A 22924-nucleotide genomic window follows, 5' to 3' on the forward strand; every position below is an offset into this window, starting at 1 on the left:
ATAGATGAGGGTAATACAGGTGTAGAAAAGAAGGAGAATAGGATAGGTAATGCAAAGACGTAAAATGGTAAGATAAGTGAAGAAAAGATGATAGATAGTAAGATAATTGAAGCGAAGATAGAAGAAGTTGAGATGGGTGAAGTAAAGATGAAAACGAATTTAATGGGAAGTGAACGGATTGAGAGGAGTAAGACAGATAGAAGAAGATGGGTGGGTGGGTAGATATGTGATGAAAGGAGGGGGTAGAGTAAGATAGGTAATGGTTGCAGACAATTTAAATGCTGTATTCTGATGTAATGTCTCATTGACTACATACTTTTATTCAGTAGAAAGGTTTATACTAATAATACGATACTAATAATACGATACTAATTAATTTACGGAATTTTGAAATCCATAATGGGTTAAGTCATTCCTGTAACAACCTGCCCATCATGCAACTGTTTCAGAATATGCCACAGTAATTGTTTAAGAAATGATAGCATTTCAGAACAGTAATAGAAATATATCTAAATAAATATCAAGGCATTTAATAATGTTACACAATGTCTGGATTAGATATTTATGAAAACTGAATGAAGTATCTAAAATGTCCTTCCTGCAACTGAGAATTCTTTCCTGTAACAGTTTCCAATTTTGACTGCAGAAAAAAATAGTAGACGTAGATAATCGTCACATCTACGAATATATTAATCCCAAAACAACCATAATTGTCATGCAGAAAACCTTGATGCCAAATTAAACGTGATATATGATGTTTACTTGTTATATTCTTACCGGAAAGAAGAAAAAAAAGCTTTTTGGTTTTTGAATTGCAATTGGTAAATGTTCATATCTTTATAAAGTACCATCACCTGAGGACAGTTTGACTTTCATTATATAAAATATACTGTCTGCAATTATTCCAGTGATACATATTATGATAAATATATATTTATATGCTTAGCACTAAAATTATGGTACAGGAAGAACAATTTTATTTGTGAAGAATGTTTGAACTGCATGAATGGCTAAAACAGGGGTTAACGCTATCTATTTGCTAATTCCACTTCTTCACAGATAATACGATGAATTTAGCTAATAAAGATTGGATTGTGAGAATTGTTTTTTTTTCTTCCTTTTTTTCTTCATTTTAATTTGACCCAAATAACAGCGGATTTTGATACTGACTCATATATGTGTTACAATCTGGGCAAGCGCGAGCCATGCTCTGTGCAAAACAGACATTTGGTGTGCCACCATCCCAAAATCATGAGCTGTTAAGAAAGCTCGTAAAAAATTATATAAGATAAAGACCAAATAAAATATTTTCATACGAAGTAAAAACAAAGGTTTTGTCTCATATTAGCTCCCTTGTCTGATTTTTTCCACCCCTTTTCTTCCCTGGTTTGACGCCCCTCTAAAAACGGCTGAAATGTGCAAGAGTACTAGTTGCACATAGCTCGCACCAGCCCTGCTTACGATAATGTATGTATACAATAAGATATCGATTACAATTAGGAATATGAATGAGCAATATAAATTATTTCTTAGGAAAATGATCAAATTTAACGAAACAAGTTTGGTAATAGCCCCACACTTTCATCCCAGTTCTGCTTGATCTTTTCCATCCGAATCCAACTGTCCCATCTGCTGACACCAGCTTTTGCTTGAAAATGTTACCTGCAAAAATGGTTAAAAAAATTGCAGTGTGGCAAGTGTCACATATATATGTACATAATATTACACAACTGATATATATATATATATATATATATATATATATATATATATATATATATATATATTACCATTGGTGAAATGACATGGTGAAGGAATATGTAGACGGGAGAGCGTATCCATACTTCGGATGTCAGACAGTTTATACAAAATATGCCCCATATTACTGAATAGAAAAACAGGCAAGCATAGCTCTGTCTTCCTATCCATTGGTATATTGTTACGTTTCTGCCAAAGTAGCAAAGACTTATGCTTAATAATGCGATTATTCCACAAAACCAACCGAAACATGTTTGACTCATATTTGGTCAAGCATGAACTAATAGGTTACGTGTAAGAATTGTAGACCATTAATTACTCATGGATAGGATATTTTTAAAGCATGCAATCCTTTTGATTTAAAACAGATTTACAATGGACACTATACAATATTTCTTAACAGCACATGTATTTGATGCTAACGTTAGTTTCATAAACGAGCAGAAGGACGTCCCCCACTCCCAGCTATACAGCACCATGATGAAGACCGCCAAGAATGTAACAACAATCACGTGATATTATCGATAATCACCTGATAATCTTACACGTGTTTTGAAATCCCATGCTACTGGTGGTTTTTGCAAAGTGTATCAATTAATCGAGGGATTGAATGAAATAATACAAGTTAATGGGTAAGTTTCACTTTCCTCCTTTAATACACATGTCCGTGAATTGGATCTCGAAAATGTAACTTTAATAAAAACACTCAATAATTGAATACTACGAGTAAATGCAAATTTTGTTCTGCATATTCTCTAACCATAAATACATGGAATCTTGTATTTACCTCTCTTGAAGGTGAGACTTGACCCGGTCCCTTTTTTACAGGTGGTAACTGCCTTAACGTATATTTCCTCTGGTCTGCTCTCCAAATTTGTGTCTGGAAACGAGAATAATGCTTGTCTGTCAGTTATAAGTGTAGTTTAATTTAATTGCAAAGTGTGGTACAATTCAGCTGAAAGGTGGGATACAATTCAACAGACATGTGGGGTACAAATCACCTGAAACGTGAGGTACAATTCAACTGAAATATGGGGCACAAAGCAACTGAAAGTGTGGTAGAATTCAACTGAATGTAGGTAGAATTCAGATGAAAAACTGTGGTACGATTCAACTGAAAGTGAGGTACAATTCAACGGAAAGTCTGGTACAATTCAACTAAAACTGTGGTACAATTCAGCTGAAAAGTGTGGTACAATTCAGCTGAAAGGAATAATGACTAATGTTAACAACGAGAAACGCCATGTAGGCACTCGAAGTTTTTTTTTTATGATCGCAGCTGAAGCGCACCCCCCCCCCCCCGTTACCTACAGCTTTTGCTTTTAAGCCCTAACTAATTGATATTTTAAAAAACGTTACTGGAATTTAATTACCAATAGACTGTTTTCTAATGTACAATCATCCATTGTTAGATCAAGGCCAGAAACACTAAAGCACGGATGCATTTTAATAGAAATCAGAGAGCAGAGATACCATATAAATCAAAATAATCATAGCAGTTGATTTTTATTGTCGCAATCAGATATCTTCTAACAAGCAAATTCATTTTAATCACCACTGTCCAAACCGCAGAGACATCAAAGCAAATGATGGTGCCTTATTAACAAGGCCTTACAGATAATTCTTTAACAATAACTCAGCTAAAAAGATTAAAAAGCAATGAGCCATTTCCCAACAAAAGTGTTACATTTTACATGCAGAAGTACAAAAAACTACAAGAATAAAGGTTAGCCTTAATTCAATTTTCTACCACTTGAATTTTGCTTTTTAACATATACGAATGGAGAACAAACTCCTAAATGTATTATCTTCGTTATTTTGTATCAATAGACTTGAAAGTGACGACATTACATAACATATAGTAGTATAAATTACCAATTCGTCATTTGTAATTTCTGATCTGTATATTCTGATAAAGGTATTCCAATATGCACCATACATTTGATGTAAAATCTATTGATATATTCACACATGATATGATATCAATGTTTTTTTTAATTATAGAATTTGATTCATTTCAGTCACGATAATAATATCAACTGCATCAAATAGATTAATCACTCGATAAAATCAATTACGTCAGTAATATTAATCATGTTAATAAAACCAATTACATCAATAATATCAACTTATATCACTTGTTGCGTGTCAACAAATACATAATTATTTGGCACGAGATGTAGCCATAAAGCATAACATATAAACCCACATCAAACCATACAAAATAATACTTGCATCTTTGAAATCCGAGAAAATAACGAAAGGATCGTTTTTTAACATCGAAAACAATATTATCCCTTAATTTTAAAACATCAACAGAATGATTATTATTTAACCCAAAGACACCACAAGTTTTCCTCTGCTGAGAAAGGAATAAAAATAAATAAATAAACTGGCCATTATGGATTAAGTGAAGTCGCATCAGATTGTTTCAGCTGATATAGTACCTAGCATTTAAACACTACCAGCTGAAATCAGACTCACGCATAAGCCCGCTATCGAATTGTGTAAGTTAGTAACATAAGGAAAACACCAACAATTAGTAACATAAGAACAACACCAACCATTAGTAAAATAAGGACAACACGAATAGTAAGCCATTGTAAGAAAAACAACATAAAAAACAGCATCAGTACTTACCGCATAGAAAGAAAAAAAAATCTTTTGCAGACTACAAAATCCACAAAATTAACTAAAATTTGCTTTTAAAAAAGTCTCCGAAATATGACATAACACATGTTAAATAAATAGGATTAAAAATAATTCCTTTCAATTTCAGTATATATATATATATATATATATATATATATATATATATATATATATATATATATATATATTCACCAGGTTCCTCAACGTCCACAAGACGAAGGAACTCGCCCTTTTTTAGGCAGTAATCGCTGGAATATAATGCAGGATCCTGTAGTTCGACGTTATAACCGGTTCTAATATTCCATTCCTAATAAATAAAAACATTGAAAAGTAAATTATCATGTGCAAAGACAACTCATTATTTTACCATTTGTAGTCTATTTAACCGCTCTATAATTGATCAATCGAATTCCACTCTTATAACAGAAACTTGACATATTTTCTGCAGCTTGATTCCGGTATATTAATTCTTAATAATGAGATGCTAGGAAAAAAATTGTTAGTTGATAATTTCAATTTTATCATCAATTGTCGATTTAGACCTACAAATCATTTCTAAAATAATGCAATCATTTTGCAATGTGCCACAAATAGTGCCTTAGTTGGCAGGTTGGTTGGTTCGTTTGTTCGTTGGTGTCTTGACTGGCCTTCAACAGCACATCGGCACATAAAAATCGTCTTAGTTCAAAAGGAATAGGAGTAAAAAACATCTGATGAAAATATGGGGAGAAAGTTAATACAAAGTTGTGGTTATTTAATTTAAGACTGGAAGGCTAATTCAAATTATTTATTTTATATTTTATGTACAGCTGGAATGCAGCTAATAATAAAAAGAAAACTAACAAATCTCTGATTCAACGGTACACAAAATACTTTTTGAGAAATTAACCCAAGGTCAGAGATCTATCGGAAACTTACCTCGGGATCTGGAAACACATACGCTTTGCATATGTGCTTGTACAACTGTTCTGATGCATACTGGCAGTCAATGGTCTTTATTTTCTCCAAAATAAATCTATAAGTTGGGAAAAAGGTAAGGTAGGAAGGTGAGACGGTAGCCAGGTAACAAGAATTCAAATATATAAGCAACCACAATTATGTCAGTAGGTGAATAAATATATGTTAGAGAGTGATTGAGACATTCAATATTGGGTCTAAAAACTACAACCCAACTAAAAATTAGGAAATAGCAGTATAAGTACATAACTGCATAATCTTTTAAAACTATTTATACATCTATATATTGAGTAACTTCATCTGAAACTGCATAACAAATATCATAGCTATAAATATTTCATTTTTCTAAACTAGACCTGTATTAACCAAATGAGTGATTTAAAGGCTGCTTAATGTTTTTCATTATTGCAAATTAGAGAGACTGTTTTCATTAGCAGCAATAACTTTTAGTCTGTTCTCAGTGTCACTTCTGTAATAACGGAGTTTAAACATTGCTTTCAAGTAAACAAAAATAACTGTACTTAGCGAACCTAAGACTAGCTCCCTTAACGCTCGTTAAAGCTTATTCAAGAGTTTTAATTTACCCACTGAGGGACTAATGTAAATCAGCAGAACCTGAAACACCGATCGGAAAATCTAATCTGTGTGCTTGAGTATATGTGTGTGAGATCTATTTATCAGCTATATTCCCATATCATTTTCATTAATCTACTTCAATTCACTTTTAACTGAGTTGTTAACATGCTGGGCGTTTGTTGTTTAATTCTCAAAGAAAACCCATTTAAAACAAAACAAAACATTTAGAAATTGAGAAAGAAAGAACAAAACGAGGAGAGTAAACATACTAACCATAAAAATGTATTTTTGCAGCATCCTCAGCATATATACTGAAACGTGTTCTATTAGGTGATATATCATTCCCTTTACTTGTCTACCATATGGTATAATGGTACCAATTGAGCAAGTCCAGGTGGGCGGAGCTTAAGGTGTATGGAACATTGTATTCAGAATTAAAGAACAACACTAGCTGTGGTTGGTGCATTATGTAAGAGTTGTACTTTCTGTTTGGCTTAAAAAAATGTTGAGCCTCTTGGCAACATGTGAGTTTGTGTTAATTTCTATCTGGATCATATTTTGTATTTTTTATGATTTTTTAAAAATATGGTACACATGGCTGAAAATGTGCTTGTTGTGACTAGATAACTCTTACCCCTGTCTAGTTCCAGTAGAGTTATCTCTCTTAAATGCAATGGAGTACCTGGTTATGTCATTGTCAAACTGACAATCTAGCATTGTTCTATATGACAGTGTGTGACATGCATGCCCAAGTAAGACAGAAAGTATATTTTTTCACAAAACATTAGCATTGAGGTATATGGAAAAACAATTGGTACCGTGATACCATATACTTTAGCAGAGAAAGCACTCATACTAAAGACAGATTGAAAATGTGTGCGTCTATATTGGACAGAAAAAATTATCTGCACTGGATACGCTGAGGCACTGAATTGATTTTCAAGGATTCAGTCGATCAAACAGAAAAGCCTTGTTAACCACGATGGTATCTATTGTTAGTTGCAACAATGTGAAACAAAATGGTACTATCATATCTACTAATGGTGTTAGACTCCCTTGTTCTTATCAAAAAGACTACATTCTATGAATTTTGAGTCATATAGTACTCTGCTTAAAGACTAATCGGGAGGGTACTAAATATAGTGAACAGCTCGAATGTAAGCAGACCTAGATTTGATTTTGTGTAGTAGTATTTCAAGCTTGGATTTAATTGTTTGACATATATTCTCGATAGCATTGAGATCCGAGGTATGTGATGCCTAGGAACTGATTTAGTGGTTTATCATTTTTTCACTGTTTTATCCTCCAAGAAGCATGAATAAAATGATTACCTTCCATAAAGGCTCTTTTCTCGTTTGGAAACCCTGTTCGTAATAGCTGTCCAGCTTTTTGCATTAAATATGGTATAACATTTTGTCAGAGTCAGTCTTTGTCTCCAAATGGGTATGATTTCATTCATCTTTTCACCTTACTCATGCATGCACGCATGTTAACTGCTCCGGTGGCCTAGTGGTTAGAGCGTCCGCCTCAGATACGGGAGGTCGCGGGTTGGATCCCCGGCTGAGTCATACCAAAGACTTACAAAAGCGGTACTAACAGTTGCCTCGCTTGGCGCTCAGCATTAAGAGGTTAGTGTTAGGACTGGTCGGCCCAGTGTCAGGATAATGTAACTGGGTGGGACATCATGCTACATGTCTGCGGCATGATGCCCCAGTGCTAGACATCACTATAAACTGCCACATTGCAGACATCGTAGCGATATGACTGAAAAATTGTTAAAGCTACGTTAAAAATCCAAATCACATCACATCACATCCTGGATTTCTGAAAATTTCGTTTTCGTCTCCAAGGCGACAAAACAGCAATCCCATAGCTTTATTTCATATCTTAATATGCCTTTTCTCAAATGTTTGGAGACTAAAATTAAATCTTTAGAGAATGACTTTTAAAAAATATAATGGTGTGGTTATTTTGTTGGGTGCGGGTGACCTCTTTGATTAAAACACAACATTATCTATTCAGGGATGCAACTGAATGAGTGAGAAAATCAAAGGAAAATCAATTAACTAATTACATGGATAGCTTATTGCTCCATGCGAGGTCCTCTAGAACCTCTAATGACTCTGCCAGTTTAGAACTTGTCCTCTCGACTACCTGCTGCTGAAGAACCTCAGACAACTGAAATGGTAAAATGGCATGTCTTCATTCCATTCCATCAAGTTAAATCTAAGATAAATTTTGTCAGACGATATATATGACATAGTTACATTTTGGTAGGTAAATGTTAATTTATAATATTTTAAACTTGTCTCTCTTTAACGATGAGCTAGAGAACATTTATGCAACATCATACACAAAAACGTCACTTTATTTCAACAATTAAGTTAGCACTACCGAAGCAAGGAGGAGCTTATGTGTGTCGGAAACGGTGCAGAGTTTTCGGCTATTACCGTGATATATTCCTTTTCTGTCATCTTAATTGAAATTACTAACCTGTCCTTGAAATGATGAATATGGAGGGTCAACCAAACGCAATTTTAGCATCGCCAGTCGTTTGCATGTAGCAGTAAGAATAAAGTAACTATTCTAAATTTTGTCTGTAATTTCATGTTCACTAAATCTTTCGAATTCTAGGTCCATTAATAAATTTTGCTTTCAAGAAACAATACAAATAAATACATAAATAAACGTTCGATGACATGCCGCTCCCTAACCTGTCGCATTTCGCTCCTGGTACATGTCTCCTTTTCTTGTATCGCCTGGTAGGAGAGGTAGGCCAGGTCTGACAGCTCTTCATTCATGGCAACCTTCTTCTTTAGGTTTAGTATCTCCTTCTCTGTTGCTTTATTATTTTCTGCCTCTTGTTGATCAAGTTTTATCTGCAGTTGTTGTTGATATTTTTTCACATTGTCTTGGTAAATAAGACATTTCTGAAAGATTATGGTTGTATAACATATCAAATGATTGAAAATCATATAAATAAAATCTCTTTTTCATACGTTTTTAAAGCAACACGCAAGAAATAATTATTTTCTATCCGAAATGGACATCTAGATAAAGAATAAATCTGCAAAAGACAGCAAATCTTCCTGGTATATTGACCTGTAATCAAGGTCATCGTGTCCCGCCTTTAATATGACTAGATGACCTTGTTTGGGAATCATTCACGATAGAAGTTATTTTATCTTACAACAGTTTTGAAAAATATTAAAAGTGCGAAGTATTAAATAAGGCACTTTAGGTAAATAAATTATCGTATGTACGATCTACCAATCTTCGAGATGCACAGAAATTCGAACATATCCTCTCTAACTGTTTAAAACATACAATAAAATAATCTCTCTCTCTCTCTCTATTTAAAACATACATTAAAATAATCTCTCTCTCTCTCTCTCCGCAATCTTACATAGCCAGAGCGATGAATTATTCAAAAGGTAGATAGACATTGCAAAGACAAGCACCTTTTGTAGCGTTTGCAGTTGCCTGAAGAGATCCATATGATTTTTCATAGCGGCATCTAGTAAACGTCTCTGTAACTCCAGCTCCTTATGTACTGTTTTGTTGAGTCTAAAGATGATTGAGATTCATGAATAATAATAATAATAATAACAAAGAATATCACAAGAAGTTGGTAAAGTAGAATTACATTTATCTCTGAATTTTTCTCTGCACGGTTAGAAAACGATATGACACAAACTTGGTTTAGTGGTATAAGCAATTCTTCTATGTTTGCATCATCAGTTTTTGAAATCATTATCAAATATTGGACGTGATGTTAATACAGGCATGCCACATTATATGTGTATTGTTAGATTTCGCTGTTGTGGCAAGCACAAGATGTTAATAATAAGAGACAAGTTGGTATATAATGTAGTGTTCAAGTATGTACGTACTGTACCATGTCAGTATATTACTGTATCTAAATATATGGAACCAACATGTCTGTATATCATGGTATATTAAAGCATTGTACAAATAATGTCACTATAATTGATACATAATCGTATTGTGCAAAAACATGTCAGTATATCATGGTATATTAACTAATTTACAAATATGTCGGTATATTATGGTATATAAATATATTTTACAAACATATCGGTATATCTACATAAACGTAACGAAGAGATGAAACAGAAATAGTCGCAAAAGACATGGTTCAGTAATCCTTCATATGTCAAAGTGCACTAATGACTATGCCAAGATACTGCATAAACAAGTACTTATAATTGTCAAGATACTGCAATAACAAATATTCATAACTGTCAAGATACTGTCATAACAAGTAATTTTAACTGTCAAGATACTGCATAAGCAAGTAATTATAACTGTCAAGATACTGCAATGACAAAAGTAATTATAACTGTCAAGATACTGCAATAACAAGTAATTATAACTGTCAAGATACTGCAAGAACAATATTTATAACTGTCAAGATACTGCAATAACAAGTAATTATAACTGTCAAGATACTGCAATAAGAAGTAATTATAACTGTCAAGATACTGCAATAAGAAGTAATTATATCTGTCAAGATGCTGCAATGACAAGTAATTATATGTCAAGATACTGCAATAACAAATAATCTTAACTGTCAAGATACTGCATAAACAAGTAATTATAACTGTCAAGATACTGCAATAATAAGTAATTGTAATTGTCAAGATACTGCATAAACAATTATAACTGTCAAGATACTGCAATAACAAGGAAAGGGATGATGTTTAGTAGTATATGCAAATGACTTACAATTGTAAAGTCAAGTCTTTCTTATCAAATGAGTCAACTTAATTAACTTCTGTTATTAGGATATTTATAAGCTATGTTCTCTCATTTCACATCTATATAATAAAACTTTGCACAATGCTTTTACAGAATACATAATTGTTTCATCAGTTGAACATAATTCACATGTTAACATGACATCATGCATTTTAATGTAACAAATAGATGCTTAATAAATAACTTACACTTTGCCGTTCGTGTTATGGCTGGCAGAAGATAGCGTACATGCGCTGTTATTGACGATCCCTTCAGTCTTGTAAAGCTCGAAAGCAAAGACTTTCAGAAATGAAAATACCTCGTTTAAAGCTGGTAGTCCTACAAAAATCCATTCATAAAACAGCATTTAAAATCATTAAAATTTAGGCAGGACATGGCAAATGCCTCGGAAAACTTGGTGTCGTTTAAATGCTAAAATATTTTTGCGCAGGCGACAATAAGCTTTTGACCAACATGGATATTTTATCAAATTATGTACGATTTATAAAGAAATTTTATAAATAATTTTTTCTCTCCTGAATTTTATACGATAGTCTATTTAGATATTGATGTAAATTTACTCAGCCTTAAAAATGGTCTTACCTTGCACGAGCTGCAAATATGAGAGAGTCTTCATAACGTCATTTAAAGACTTGCTTCTTCTACGAGCGTAGTCAGCTATTTGTCCCACAAGGCCTCCAAAAAGGTCAACGTTATTGAAGCTGAAATATGTACAGGATAAAAACACAAAATTGTAGCAAAGACATACAAAATATCCATCCGGTGATTATCATAGTACAGAACAAAGATCCTGACCACAATATAAAAAATCAGGTGTCAGCACCTGACCGTAATATTGTTGTTGTTGTCATTGTTGTTGTTGTAGCGTTTAGCGCCATTTTTCAGCACAAGATAGGTTATACATGGCAGCCAGTAGAAATGGTGAAGGAAGAACCAAGGAAACCCCAGAAAGAACCACCAACCCACGAGAAGCTACTGGCAAGCTTTCTCACGTGCCCACATTGGCCGAGCCTGAGACTCTAACCCACGCATACAGAAGTGAGATGGCAGTGATCCGTAACGGTGGGCGCTTTAGACCATTCAGCCTCAGGTATCAGCATCTGACTTTTAAATAACAAATCAGCATCTGACCTTTGTAAAACAAATGCATCTTTATGTAGATAACACATTTGTCATGATCAGGATTACACTCAGATGTGTTCGTCCCATTTAAAAGAAAAGTTAATCACACTGTAACAAGAAATACAATTATAACAGTCTAGTATTGTATGGCCTGGTGACTGCCTTGATGTGGTATATGTGAATATTCTTAGAGTTTCTTTGCCCAACAATAGAGTAATTATGTAGACTGCCTAAGGGTCTTCACAGGGTTTAATCCGACACTGCTCGTCCAACAGTCAAATGTGACAGTATCACAATCATGTATATTGATAGAGCATTCTTGTTCAGCAGTAAAGCAGAGAAAGATTGAGGGGGAGGGGTATTCCAGAACCTCTGAAGCCCCCTAAAGAAACGTCCACACACACAAACGTATCCTCAGTTTAACTTGAAATTTGACCATCATTTTATTTTTGCACACGTTTATTGGGTATTATGCATATTTTTAGTAAATTCACATATAGACTTTTGCTTGGTGCCATTTCGAGGAAACTCAGGACCCTTTTTAATTTTTTACTCCAACCCCACAACCTCTGACCTCATCTGCCCTGCTAAAGTGTAATTGTGTCACATCTATTAGTATTCGTAGAGTATCCCTGTCCTACAGTAGAGTGTAACTAAGCCACAACTAGAGCATCCCTGTCCAACAGTAGAGTGTAATTATGCAACAACTATTATCCCCGTCCAACAGTAGAGTGTAACTAAGCCACAACTAGTATCCCTGTCCAACAGTAGAGTGTAATTATGCCACAACTAGTATTCCTGTCCAACAGCAGAGTGTAATTATGCAACAACTATTATGCCTGTCCAACAGTAGAGTTTAAGTAAGCCACTATTATTAACCCTGTCCAACAGTAGCGTGTAATTATGCAACAACTATTATCCATTATCCCTGTCCAACAGTAGAGTGTAACTATGCCACGACAATTGTCCCTGTCCAACAGTGGAGTGCAATTATGCCAAGACAATTAACCCAGTCCATCTGTAGAATGTAACTATGTCACAACTATTATCCCTATCCAACAGTAGAGTGTAACCAAGCCACAACTAGTATTCCTGTCCAACAGTGTAATTATGCCACAACTAGTATTCCTGTCCAACAGCAGAGTGTAATTATGCCACAACTAGAATCCCTGTCCAACAGCAGAGTGTAACTAAGCCACAACTAGTATCCCTGTCCAACAGTAGAGTGTAAGTATGCCACAACTAGTATTCCTGTCCAACAGCAGAGTGTAATTATGCAACAACTATTATGCCTGTCCAACAGTAGAGTTTAACTAAGCCACTATTATTAACCCTGTCCAACAGTAGCGTGTAATTATGCAACAACTATTATCCATTATCCCTGTCCAACAGTAGAGTGTAACTATGCCACGACAATTGTCCCTGTCCAACAGTGGAGTGCAATTATGCCACGACAATTAACCAAGTCCATCTGTAGAATGTAACTATGTCACAACTATTATCCCTGTCCAACAGTAGAGTGTAACCAAGCCACAAATAGTATCCCTGTCCAACAGTTTAGGGGAACTAAGCTAAAATAGTATCCCTGTCTAACAGTAGAATGTAAGTATGCCACAGCAACTGTCCCTGTCCAACAGTGGAGTGCAATTATGCCATGACAATTATCCCTGTCCAACTGTAGAGGGTAACTATACCACAACTATTATCTCTGTCCAATAGGATAGTGTAACTATGCAGCAACTATTATCCCTGTCCAACAGTGGAGTGTAACTATGCCACGACAATTATCCCTGTCCAACTGTAGAATGTAACTATGTAATAACTATTATCTCTGTCCAACAGTAGAGTGTAACTATGCAGCAATTATAATCCCTCTTCGACAGTAGAGTGTAACTAAGCCACAAATATTATCCCTGTTCAACAGTAGAATGTAACTATGCCACAACAATTGTCCCTGTCCAACAGTGGAATGCAATTATGCCACGACAATTATCCCTGTCCAACTGTAGAGTGTAACTATACCACAACTATTATCTCTGTCAAACAGTATAGTGTAACTGTGCAGCAACTATTAACCCTGTCCAACAGTAGAGTGTAACTAAGCCATAACTATTGTTACACGCACACGGGTATTTACTTGACTGAGCAGTTGTCAAACCCTGGCGCGATTCTCGCTAGAAGTCATAAGTTTACCCCGACTTTCCAAAGACTTCCATACAACCTCAGTTGTAAATTAGAAAGCCCGACATGTCCATTCTATACCTAAATTTTCCTCTAATTAATGCAAGACCACAGATAAACCAAACTGCCAACTATCTATCAACCGTACATCTGCGTGTTTTGGCTTCATTATGTTTCTGTACCACCAACCGTTCACGCCTTAGAACATATATGAGTACTCCCTAACAATGGGAACTATTTTAACTCCACCACCTTAGGCCAGTCAATATATGCTTTCCAGGCACATTTCGCCGATATAACTGCACCATATTCGCTCCACATTGCGACATAAACGGTGTCTGCCAAGTCCCTTTTTATTTATGCCCTTGTGTAATTTACCAGTTTAATACCATAAGTACTGTCCTTGCAGTCACACTACCAATGTATACTACTAGATTTTAATATGTACTATTTTATGACAGGGACATTCATTCGGTTTTGGTTGGAATTCACTACTAGTGAACCAGGACATCATGGAAACACACTAACACTTCACTCCGTGACGTTTGCTCCTATTAATTAGCTCATTAGTTCGTGCCAGGAATATTTCCATGGCGCCAAATTCCAATAATCAAACAAGTAATCACACAAATCTAAGAATTGCTTAAAACGGGGCACTACAACCAAGTGCACATACTCTAAATTTACCACACTATTATCCCTGTCCAACAGTAGAGTGTAACTAAGCCACAATAATTATCTCTGTCCAACAGTGGAGTGCAATTATACCACGACACTTATCCCTGTCCAACTGTAGAATGTAACCATGTAATAACTATTATCTATGTTCAACAGTTGAGTGTAACTATGCAGCAACTATTTTCACTGTCCAACAATACAGTGTAACTAAGCCACAACTAGTATCCCTGTCCAACAGTAGAGTGTAATTATACAATAATTATCCCTGTCCAACAGCAGAGTGTAACTAAGCCACAACTAGTATCCCTGTCCAACAGTGGAGTGTAACTATGCAGCAACTATTATCCCTGTCCAACAATACAGTGTAACTAAGCCACAACTAGTATCCCTGTCCAACAGTAGAGTGTAATTATACAATAATTATCCCTGTCCAACAGCAGAGTGTAATTATGCCACAACTATTATCCCTGTCCAACAGTAGAATGTAATTATGCCACACCTATCATACCTGTCTAACCATATATTCGTATAGTATCTTTGTCCAATAATAAAGTGTAATTGTATTATATACATGTGCATTCATACAGTATTCTTTTCCAACAGTCAAGTGTAAAGTTATTGCTTTCACTATATAAACCATTAATGATACACGATTATCAAAGTGAAGGATTCCAACTGCCCCAAATATATTTATAGGCTTAAACAAACATGTCACTCCAATGATCTACTTTGAGGCCATAACAGCTGACTGTTATCAATTATCTGATTAGATTTCTCTCTTATTAACAACACTAATAGCATTACTATTTAAAGCAGCTAAAATTATGAATATGAAAAAAGTCTTTGTTTCTCTTGACATTTCAATGCAAATAATAATAATAATAATAATAATAGTAATAATAATAATAAGGATGATGATGATAATAAGGATGATGATAATAATAACAATAATGTTAAAATTGTAATATTTGAATAATAATTATATAATAATAATAATAATAATAATGAGGACTTTGTATAGCGCCTAATCTTTAGAAGCTCTAAGCGCTTTTCAACATTAGACAACCCCAACATGAGCTCATTACGCCAAGTGTAGATTATCATGCGCTGCAAAATGGAGTTAATACTTCAAGAAAGAACAACAACAAATAAAACGAAGGGAATTGGTCAACTGATAGCCTGCGTTTGGAAAGGGGTGGGGTATACCTGTGATATGGAATCCATCCTATATACAAGAGTGGTTTAAATGTCATCTTACAGGAAATAAAATAAACCTGTTTCTTTGAAAAATGTCGACATAAACCAGCCTCCAAGCTGAAAAAAAACATTATCCAACCACGACGTAAAATGGTCTTATCCTGTGATACAATTCTAAATTTATCTATGTCTTCTATAGTCTACTGTTCCAAAGTGAATAACGCAAATATCCGGTCACAAATACATTACTGTAAATCTGGAATATCTGCATCCATAATCATGCTTAAAGTAAAGCATACTGTTCAATGTTTCTCTGTGTGACATCATGAAGCACATGCATATACATTCTGTGTTAAAGATAATGTTGTTTTTTTTTAAAGTCAAATATTTATTTTATTCGGAAGGACAGTTGCTGTTTGAATAATAAATGGTTAAACTTAAACGAATTAATTTTCCTATTTATAGAACAACGCAAAAAATATCCAAGAACTATATTAAAGTGCAACAATTGAAAGGTGTAGCGTCTGAGTCAAAATGAATTCAACGATTTCATCTGAAATAGATGACTATGTCACGAATAGCGCCATATTATGTCATGTAAACGAAATGAGTTCCGAACATATTTTTCAGTGGTTGCTAGCCCTACAACTTAAGAAACACTACCCAATATATTGTAATTGACTCATGATTAACCAGTTCTGCACCATAATGGGGTTGGGGTGGATTTTACTACTGTATGTGAATTCTCCATATGTTATTAGAGATGTTTCTTTTAAGATATTAGTAATGCATGTTTAGCTCATTGGACCTAGGGCAGTGCAGGAGCATGCAGTTATGGCAAATTAGTTGCTTTGTGGTTACATGAATTTTTACGTACAACTGCTCCCTGTTTTCGATAATGCGCCACTTCATAGGCATGTTCTCAGACTTCCTGCGGTCCATGGAGTCAGATTATACTGAATTACTAGTTAGGTAATCCCATATTTATTATGTAGGTTGGAAATCTCTGTCAATACGTTTTAGCTATTACCATGTTGATCATTATATTACACTTCGCTTGTCAAGGTTTGACATTTTACATTCATCACCGTTTCTTGCACAAATTACATGCTTGTGTTACCTCATTTAATACCAGATGTGTTTTTCCATCATGTGGTTGCTTAATGTGAACATCACGACACGTGTAGTAAATATGAAGTTTCAGGTTGTTCGTGTTTCGCGGTAAACGAACTTTTCGACGATCGAGTCAAGTTCTTATGGATGCCATCTTGGTTCGTTTGTGACCCATGACCTCGATGGTTAGATATTACAGGTATGTGATTCACATACATTTACACTTAGATGAAGTCACAGTGAACTTATTGCCGAAAGTAATATCTTAAATATACCGACTTTATATAAAAACTGTTAGATTTATTGAGTAATGTAATTTGTGTTGTGCATAGTAGCAACCTCCCCAGCAACCGCAATTCTGTTAGTATCATTATACCCTGTCATTGGTTTGCCACAGTTTATCCATTCGAGAACTGTTGTTTTACTACTGAAAACTATATAGAAATATTAGGATACAGAGTTTTTGTCTCAGAGTTTTGTACAGAATAAGATATAAGATATGAGAATATTTTATATGTTGGAATATATTGAACCTTATTCATATGTGATCGATATCGCAAGATTTGCGATAGACTCAGGTTTGCCAGTTTGCCACATCTGATTCGTTGGCGGATTCGGTCTGCCATTTCTGATTGGTTCAGTACTGTCACGTGGTATAAAACCGAAGGTTATATATTTGAGTGGAAGACGGTACTTGTCAGATAACTGCGCGGTAAACTTCAAAACGATAATAACGTCTGTGAAGTCCAATACTCCTTTTAGGTAATGACATATATAAATTGCTAAATAATAATAATAATAGTATAGGACTGACAAAGTAATAATAATACTCTGAATTATGTGGACATTAATTAGGTAAAAAGCTAGTAAAATAAGCAATACCTGGAATATTTAAACGTCCGTGTTTTTAACAATATGCAGAGACAAGCATTCTGGAAAATTACGTAGAAATGTTGAGTAAGTAAATTAATCTTCAGAATTATCGTGCAGTTATCTCCCACCACATTGGTAACCTGGGTTAAACGAATACAAAGCAAATCTTCAACTCTCGTCTGTTAGGGTCACTCTATGATTTCTAATTATTATTTAATTTATTTAACATTAAAACGGACTATTATGTGCTGAGACATTTTATTGAAAAGATCCTGGAACAAGACATCAGAAATTAATGTCAGTATCAAATTGTTACAATACAAGAGTGCAAGCAACGAGTGTTTCAGGAGTATATTTGTCTTATTCCAAATGAATATTGTGTACTGGTAACAGTTTTCCAGTTTCTTAGCTATGTTACTTTCATTAAACATTTTTGGTTGACTTTACTGTTGAGTGGAATTTCTTCAATTAACCATCCCTAGCAGACAGGAATTAGAGGTCGCTTACAATATTTATTGGGGTGGATGGGTGGGATAGCACTAAAACAAAACCAACCTGTGATATGTCTTACATTGCAGGACTAAGTGTTGGCGAATTACGTCCGATGTTTCTTTCAGGACTTGATCAAGTAAGATGAATCTATTTGAACCAAATTGATATTAGAATATTTCTAGAGCATCCATTTCGCTTTAAAATTCATGCTTTTCTTCAAACACCATCCCATTCCTCTCTACTATGCATTGCACATGACTGTCTTTCACATCTTAATGCACAAGCAAGTTATGCCGCTCACCGTTACGGATCACTGCCATCTCACCTCTGTCTGCGTGGGTTCGAGTCTCCGATTCGGACAATGTGGGTATGTAAGAAAGCTTGCCAATAACTTTTCCTGGGTCGGTGGTTCTATCCGTTTGTTTCCCGGATTCTTCCTCCACCATTTATACTGGCCACCATGTATAGCCTATCTTGCGGTGAAAAATGGCGTTAAACCCTACAAAACCAACAAAGTTATGATAAACCTAATCTAAGCTACTCTTCTCAAACAAAGTCAAAACGAAGTGCGAACGACAAGAATTTGGTTTTATTTGGGAATTAATATTGTTGGAAACGTAGGAAGCAGTATTTTTTTAAAAGCAATATGCATGTTCCAAAAGGAAATTAACTATAACATGTTTCAAAGAGAATAATATTTTATCCTCCATGGACATCCTTCTTTAGTCAGACAAAGATTTTATAATGTTTCTACAAATACATCAGATTCTTAAAGAGTCGGATAAAAATAAAGTTTTGTTATTATTTATCATTATTATGAAGTAAAATAATTGTTATTATTTTTATTATGATTATTATTATTAATAGTTACAATAAAAGAAAAAGAAAAAGAAGAAGAACAAAATGATGATGATGATGATGATGATTTGTGCATAAGTTATCTCTTCAGGAAAGTTCACTCTACTCATGACGTGGATGTAATAGTTATTTTGTATACAAATGTGGGACATTTCTTTTATCAGAAGCACGTCTATGCAAAGCATGGCTCCAGTTTGGCTAGAGTGTCCTCTTGAAATTTTGAAACGGATTTATTTTCTTGCCTACTTTTGGTTTTTGTTTCCTCTTATGATTCAATTTGACTGGATCGGTTCATGCAGATGATAAAGAACTTGGTAAACATTAGTAAAGTCATATGAATTTTTCTAATAAAAACTTTGTTGATATCAAGTTATGTTCGCTTCATATTGGATTAATCATTTAACTCTATTAATTTAAGAATTTCTAGATTTCTTGGTGCTGATTTCTATATCAAGACGACTGGTTATATCCATGAAATATCCAGTTTAGTTAGATTTCTCGGTATCTCAGTATGAATCTAAACATCTTGTAAAAAATCCAAACCAAACTATTAAAAACTGTTAAAAATAAAAAGAAACCAATGTTACAACGTTTGCCTGAAGATCAAAGAAAAACAATGACAAAACCTGATACAATGTGTGTGGTGAGGAGAAGCCATTTTATGTCCAGACTCAAATATTTCGTACATCTTCATAAACAAACAACAGCATCAGCAATAGCAAGAACAGCAATAATAATAATAATAATAATAATAATATTATTATTTTCAATTAAAAACTCCAGAAACAAAACACGCCTAAAAAATAAATGTATATATAATCTACTGAGGCAATAAACTACACATGGGTATAGCTGTAACTTGCGTGGTATTTTGTGATGGAAACATTAAGTATATGCTAAACATTAAGCAACAACAATAATTGACTGTTCATGTATCTATACATATGGAATACTTACACCTCTCGATCCTTTTTACAAACCAAAAAATCGGGTACAAGAATTTTCTCCAGTTTTATTTTGCTTCCTGTTCTATAGATACAATAGCAAAAGATTGATCTCAACGTCACGTGTCAAGCTATTGTGACGTCATTATATTATTGTATATAATCCAATCACGACAGAATAATTTGTTTATGTTAAATGTGAGCCTCTATTTTTCTGAATCTGAATCTGGTCTAAATCTCAATCTTAGTGTCAATCTGAAGAAGAAGAAGATGAAGATGAAGAGGAATAATAATAATAATAATAATAATAATAATAATAAAATGATGATGACGATGATGTTGATGATGATGAAGATGACAATGTTGACATTTATAATAAAATAACATCTAGAACAGCAACAAGAACAAGGAAAATAATAATAATAATAATAATAATAATATCAACAGGACCAATGGCAAGACTACTACTTCAAGTACTATTAATAATAATAAAACAGAAGATAATGACGACAGCGAGTTTGATAATGATGACGATGATTAATCTTTAATTCGTCATGTAGTTAACGTATTAGTTACATGTGTTCAAATCCAGGACATTTATTTTGTCCAATGAACGCACAGGCACAGCATGGCTCCAATTCCGCTAACTGTCCTTTTGAAATCCTAAATATATTTAATTTTTCTACATACTTTGCTGTTTTTCTTTCCTCTTATGACTCATTTCGACTGAATCGGTTCATGAAGAGTAAAATGAATTTAGCAAACATCAGGCAAGAGAGATTGTTGTTCTTGTTGTGGGGTTTAACGCCATTTTTCAGCATACGATATTCTATGCATGTCGGCCAGTATTAATGGTGGAGGAAGAAAGCGGGAAAACGCTGGGAAGAACCACCGACCCACGAGAAACTACTGGCAAGCTTTCTCACATACCCACATTGACCGAATACTAGACTCAAACCCATGTAGACAGAGGTGAGATAGCAGTGATCCGTAACCAATTGCGCTTTTGACCACTCGGCCACTCGGGGCCCCGGCAAGAGAGATACTTTTTCTTCATGAAATCCTCTCATGAAAGTTTTGGTCAATTTTAGATTTTTTTTTTCTTTTTTTTTTTTTTTTTTTTTGCACATATCAAAATTAAAGGTCATATATACTGAATATCTACTACAGTTTTGTCTCTTGGAAACCTCAGTAGGGATCAAAGTATCTTGCAAATAAAAGCAAAACAAATCCAGCAACAGCAGCAACAGCCTTAAAAGGTATTTTTAAAATTAAAAAAGATAGGAAATATGCATGATACGAAGATCTTAGTTTGGGAATAATATCAATGCATCTTATGACTTTTCTTTGAAGGTCATAGATAACAATGACAAAACGTGATACAAAGAGTATGGTGAGGAGAGGTCGGCAGAAACTTTTAGTTTTGATTAATTATTGTTACACCGATACGGTGATCAAAGTGACGGTGAAGCGATCATTTGTTTTCGGCAAAACAAAAACTTACCAGCACCTTGCTTATATCATATATTCATAATGCGGTGTGTGTGTGTGTGTGTGTGTGCCAGAGATATTACAGTTTGGTGCAAGGACATGTCCAGAGATTACCCATTATCAAATTTATATGGTAAAAATGGTAAAAAAAATTCCTATTCAGTTTCTGACTAACATTTTGTACTATCTAAAGCAAAATAAAAAATAATTAAAAATAAAAAAATTATTAAAATTTCATGCTGCCATTCCAACCTTAACATTAAAAAAATACAAACAAATGACTGAGGCTATTTGGTCTCATCATCACTGCTGGCCTAATATGAGTTATTGTTCCAGGTGAGGATAAGGGGCTGTCCATTTAGTACATTCGAAAACAGTCATATCTTTTTTTATCCCCCCTAAGTTGCAGGGTGTACTTTTTTCTAACCCCTCCCCAGTGCAAACATATACATTTGCTTAGTATCCCCATTCGAACACTGTCAATTTGTTTGCATTTCAAATCAAACAAGAGTTTCTTTAGTAACACGGTTTCCATATTTGCATGATCAAGCAATAGATTTGATCATTCTCTGTGTTTGATAATCTCACTAATTCCATACATTTTTATTTGTCCATTATCTCAAAAATATTAAAAACTGTACATTGCAATTACTGGATACAGATGACACAGTTCTGACTGTAATGCATCATCCATCCTGGAAACCAGAAAAAAACACAAGGGCTAATGTAGTTATTAGAATTACAATATCAGATGTATATATGTACTATAAAAAAGTACAAGGGAAGACACTTATCTCTCTTTTTTTACAACTTGTATCGCCATGATCAGACCCGCTTAATATGCAACTGCACTACACAGAATGGTTGACTGCCCTCTCATTGGCCAATTGAAAATGATGCACTGCACTTATTTATAACTTCTCTTCTTCATGCATTTCATTTTAAAAATTGGTAAGGGGCTAAAAACAAATTGGAAAGTTGCAAATACTATCAGTTGTTTGTTGCTGGCTATGACAAATAGGTTTTATTGCATCTTTAATAAATTTTTGGTTATCGGGTGTGCATGTAGTACACCACTCCCTCGATAACTCGTGCCCTGATAACTCGCGAACCCGCTTGTAACGCGGTGTCAGGCGTGGGTCGCATTTTTTAAACCCGAAAATACCCCAAAAATGTATCCCTATTTTTTGAACTTGAAGAAAATTGCGATCAAAATTGGTAATAGAAACGTTGATGTATCGCTCGTTTTA

The 22924-nt window shown here is 34.3% G+C and overlaps 1 protein-coding gene across 1 annotated transcript in view; it reads right to left on the bottom strand.

The window, feature by feature from the left end:
* Positions 1–808: 808 nt before the first annotated feature.
* The window catches only part of LOC149780971 (uncharacterized), a 35630-nt gene continuing 13514 nt past the window's right edge, over positions 809–22924 (bottom strand). Inside the window, exons 3-9 of the mRNA XM_089936253.1 lie at positions 11308–11426; positions 8658–8854; positions 8018–8121; positions 5329–5425; positions 4603–4717; positions 2546–2638; positions 809–1662 (exon numbers count right to left, since the gene is read on the bottom strand). Of these exons, the coding sequence (XP_089792379.1) occupies positions 1523–1662; positions 2546–2638; positions 4603–4717; positions 5329–5425; positions 8018–8121; positions 8658–8854; positions 11308–11426 (865 nt within the window). The 3' untranslated portion in view covers positions 809–1522. The remainder of the gene's footprint in view (positions 1663–2545; positions 2639–4602; positions 4718–5328; positions 5426–8017; positions 8122–8657; positions 8855–11307; positions 11427–22924) is intronic.

The sequence above is a fragment of the Sinohyriopsis cumingii genome, chromosome 16 (genome assembly GCF_028554795.1).
Source record: "Sinohyriopsis cumingii isolate HCF-2022 chromosome 16, ASM2855479v2, whole genome shotgun sequence".
Classification (NCBI taxonomy): Eukaryota; Metazoa; Mollusca; class Bivalvia; order Unionida; family Unionidae; genus Sinohyriopsis; species Sinohyriopsis cumingii.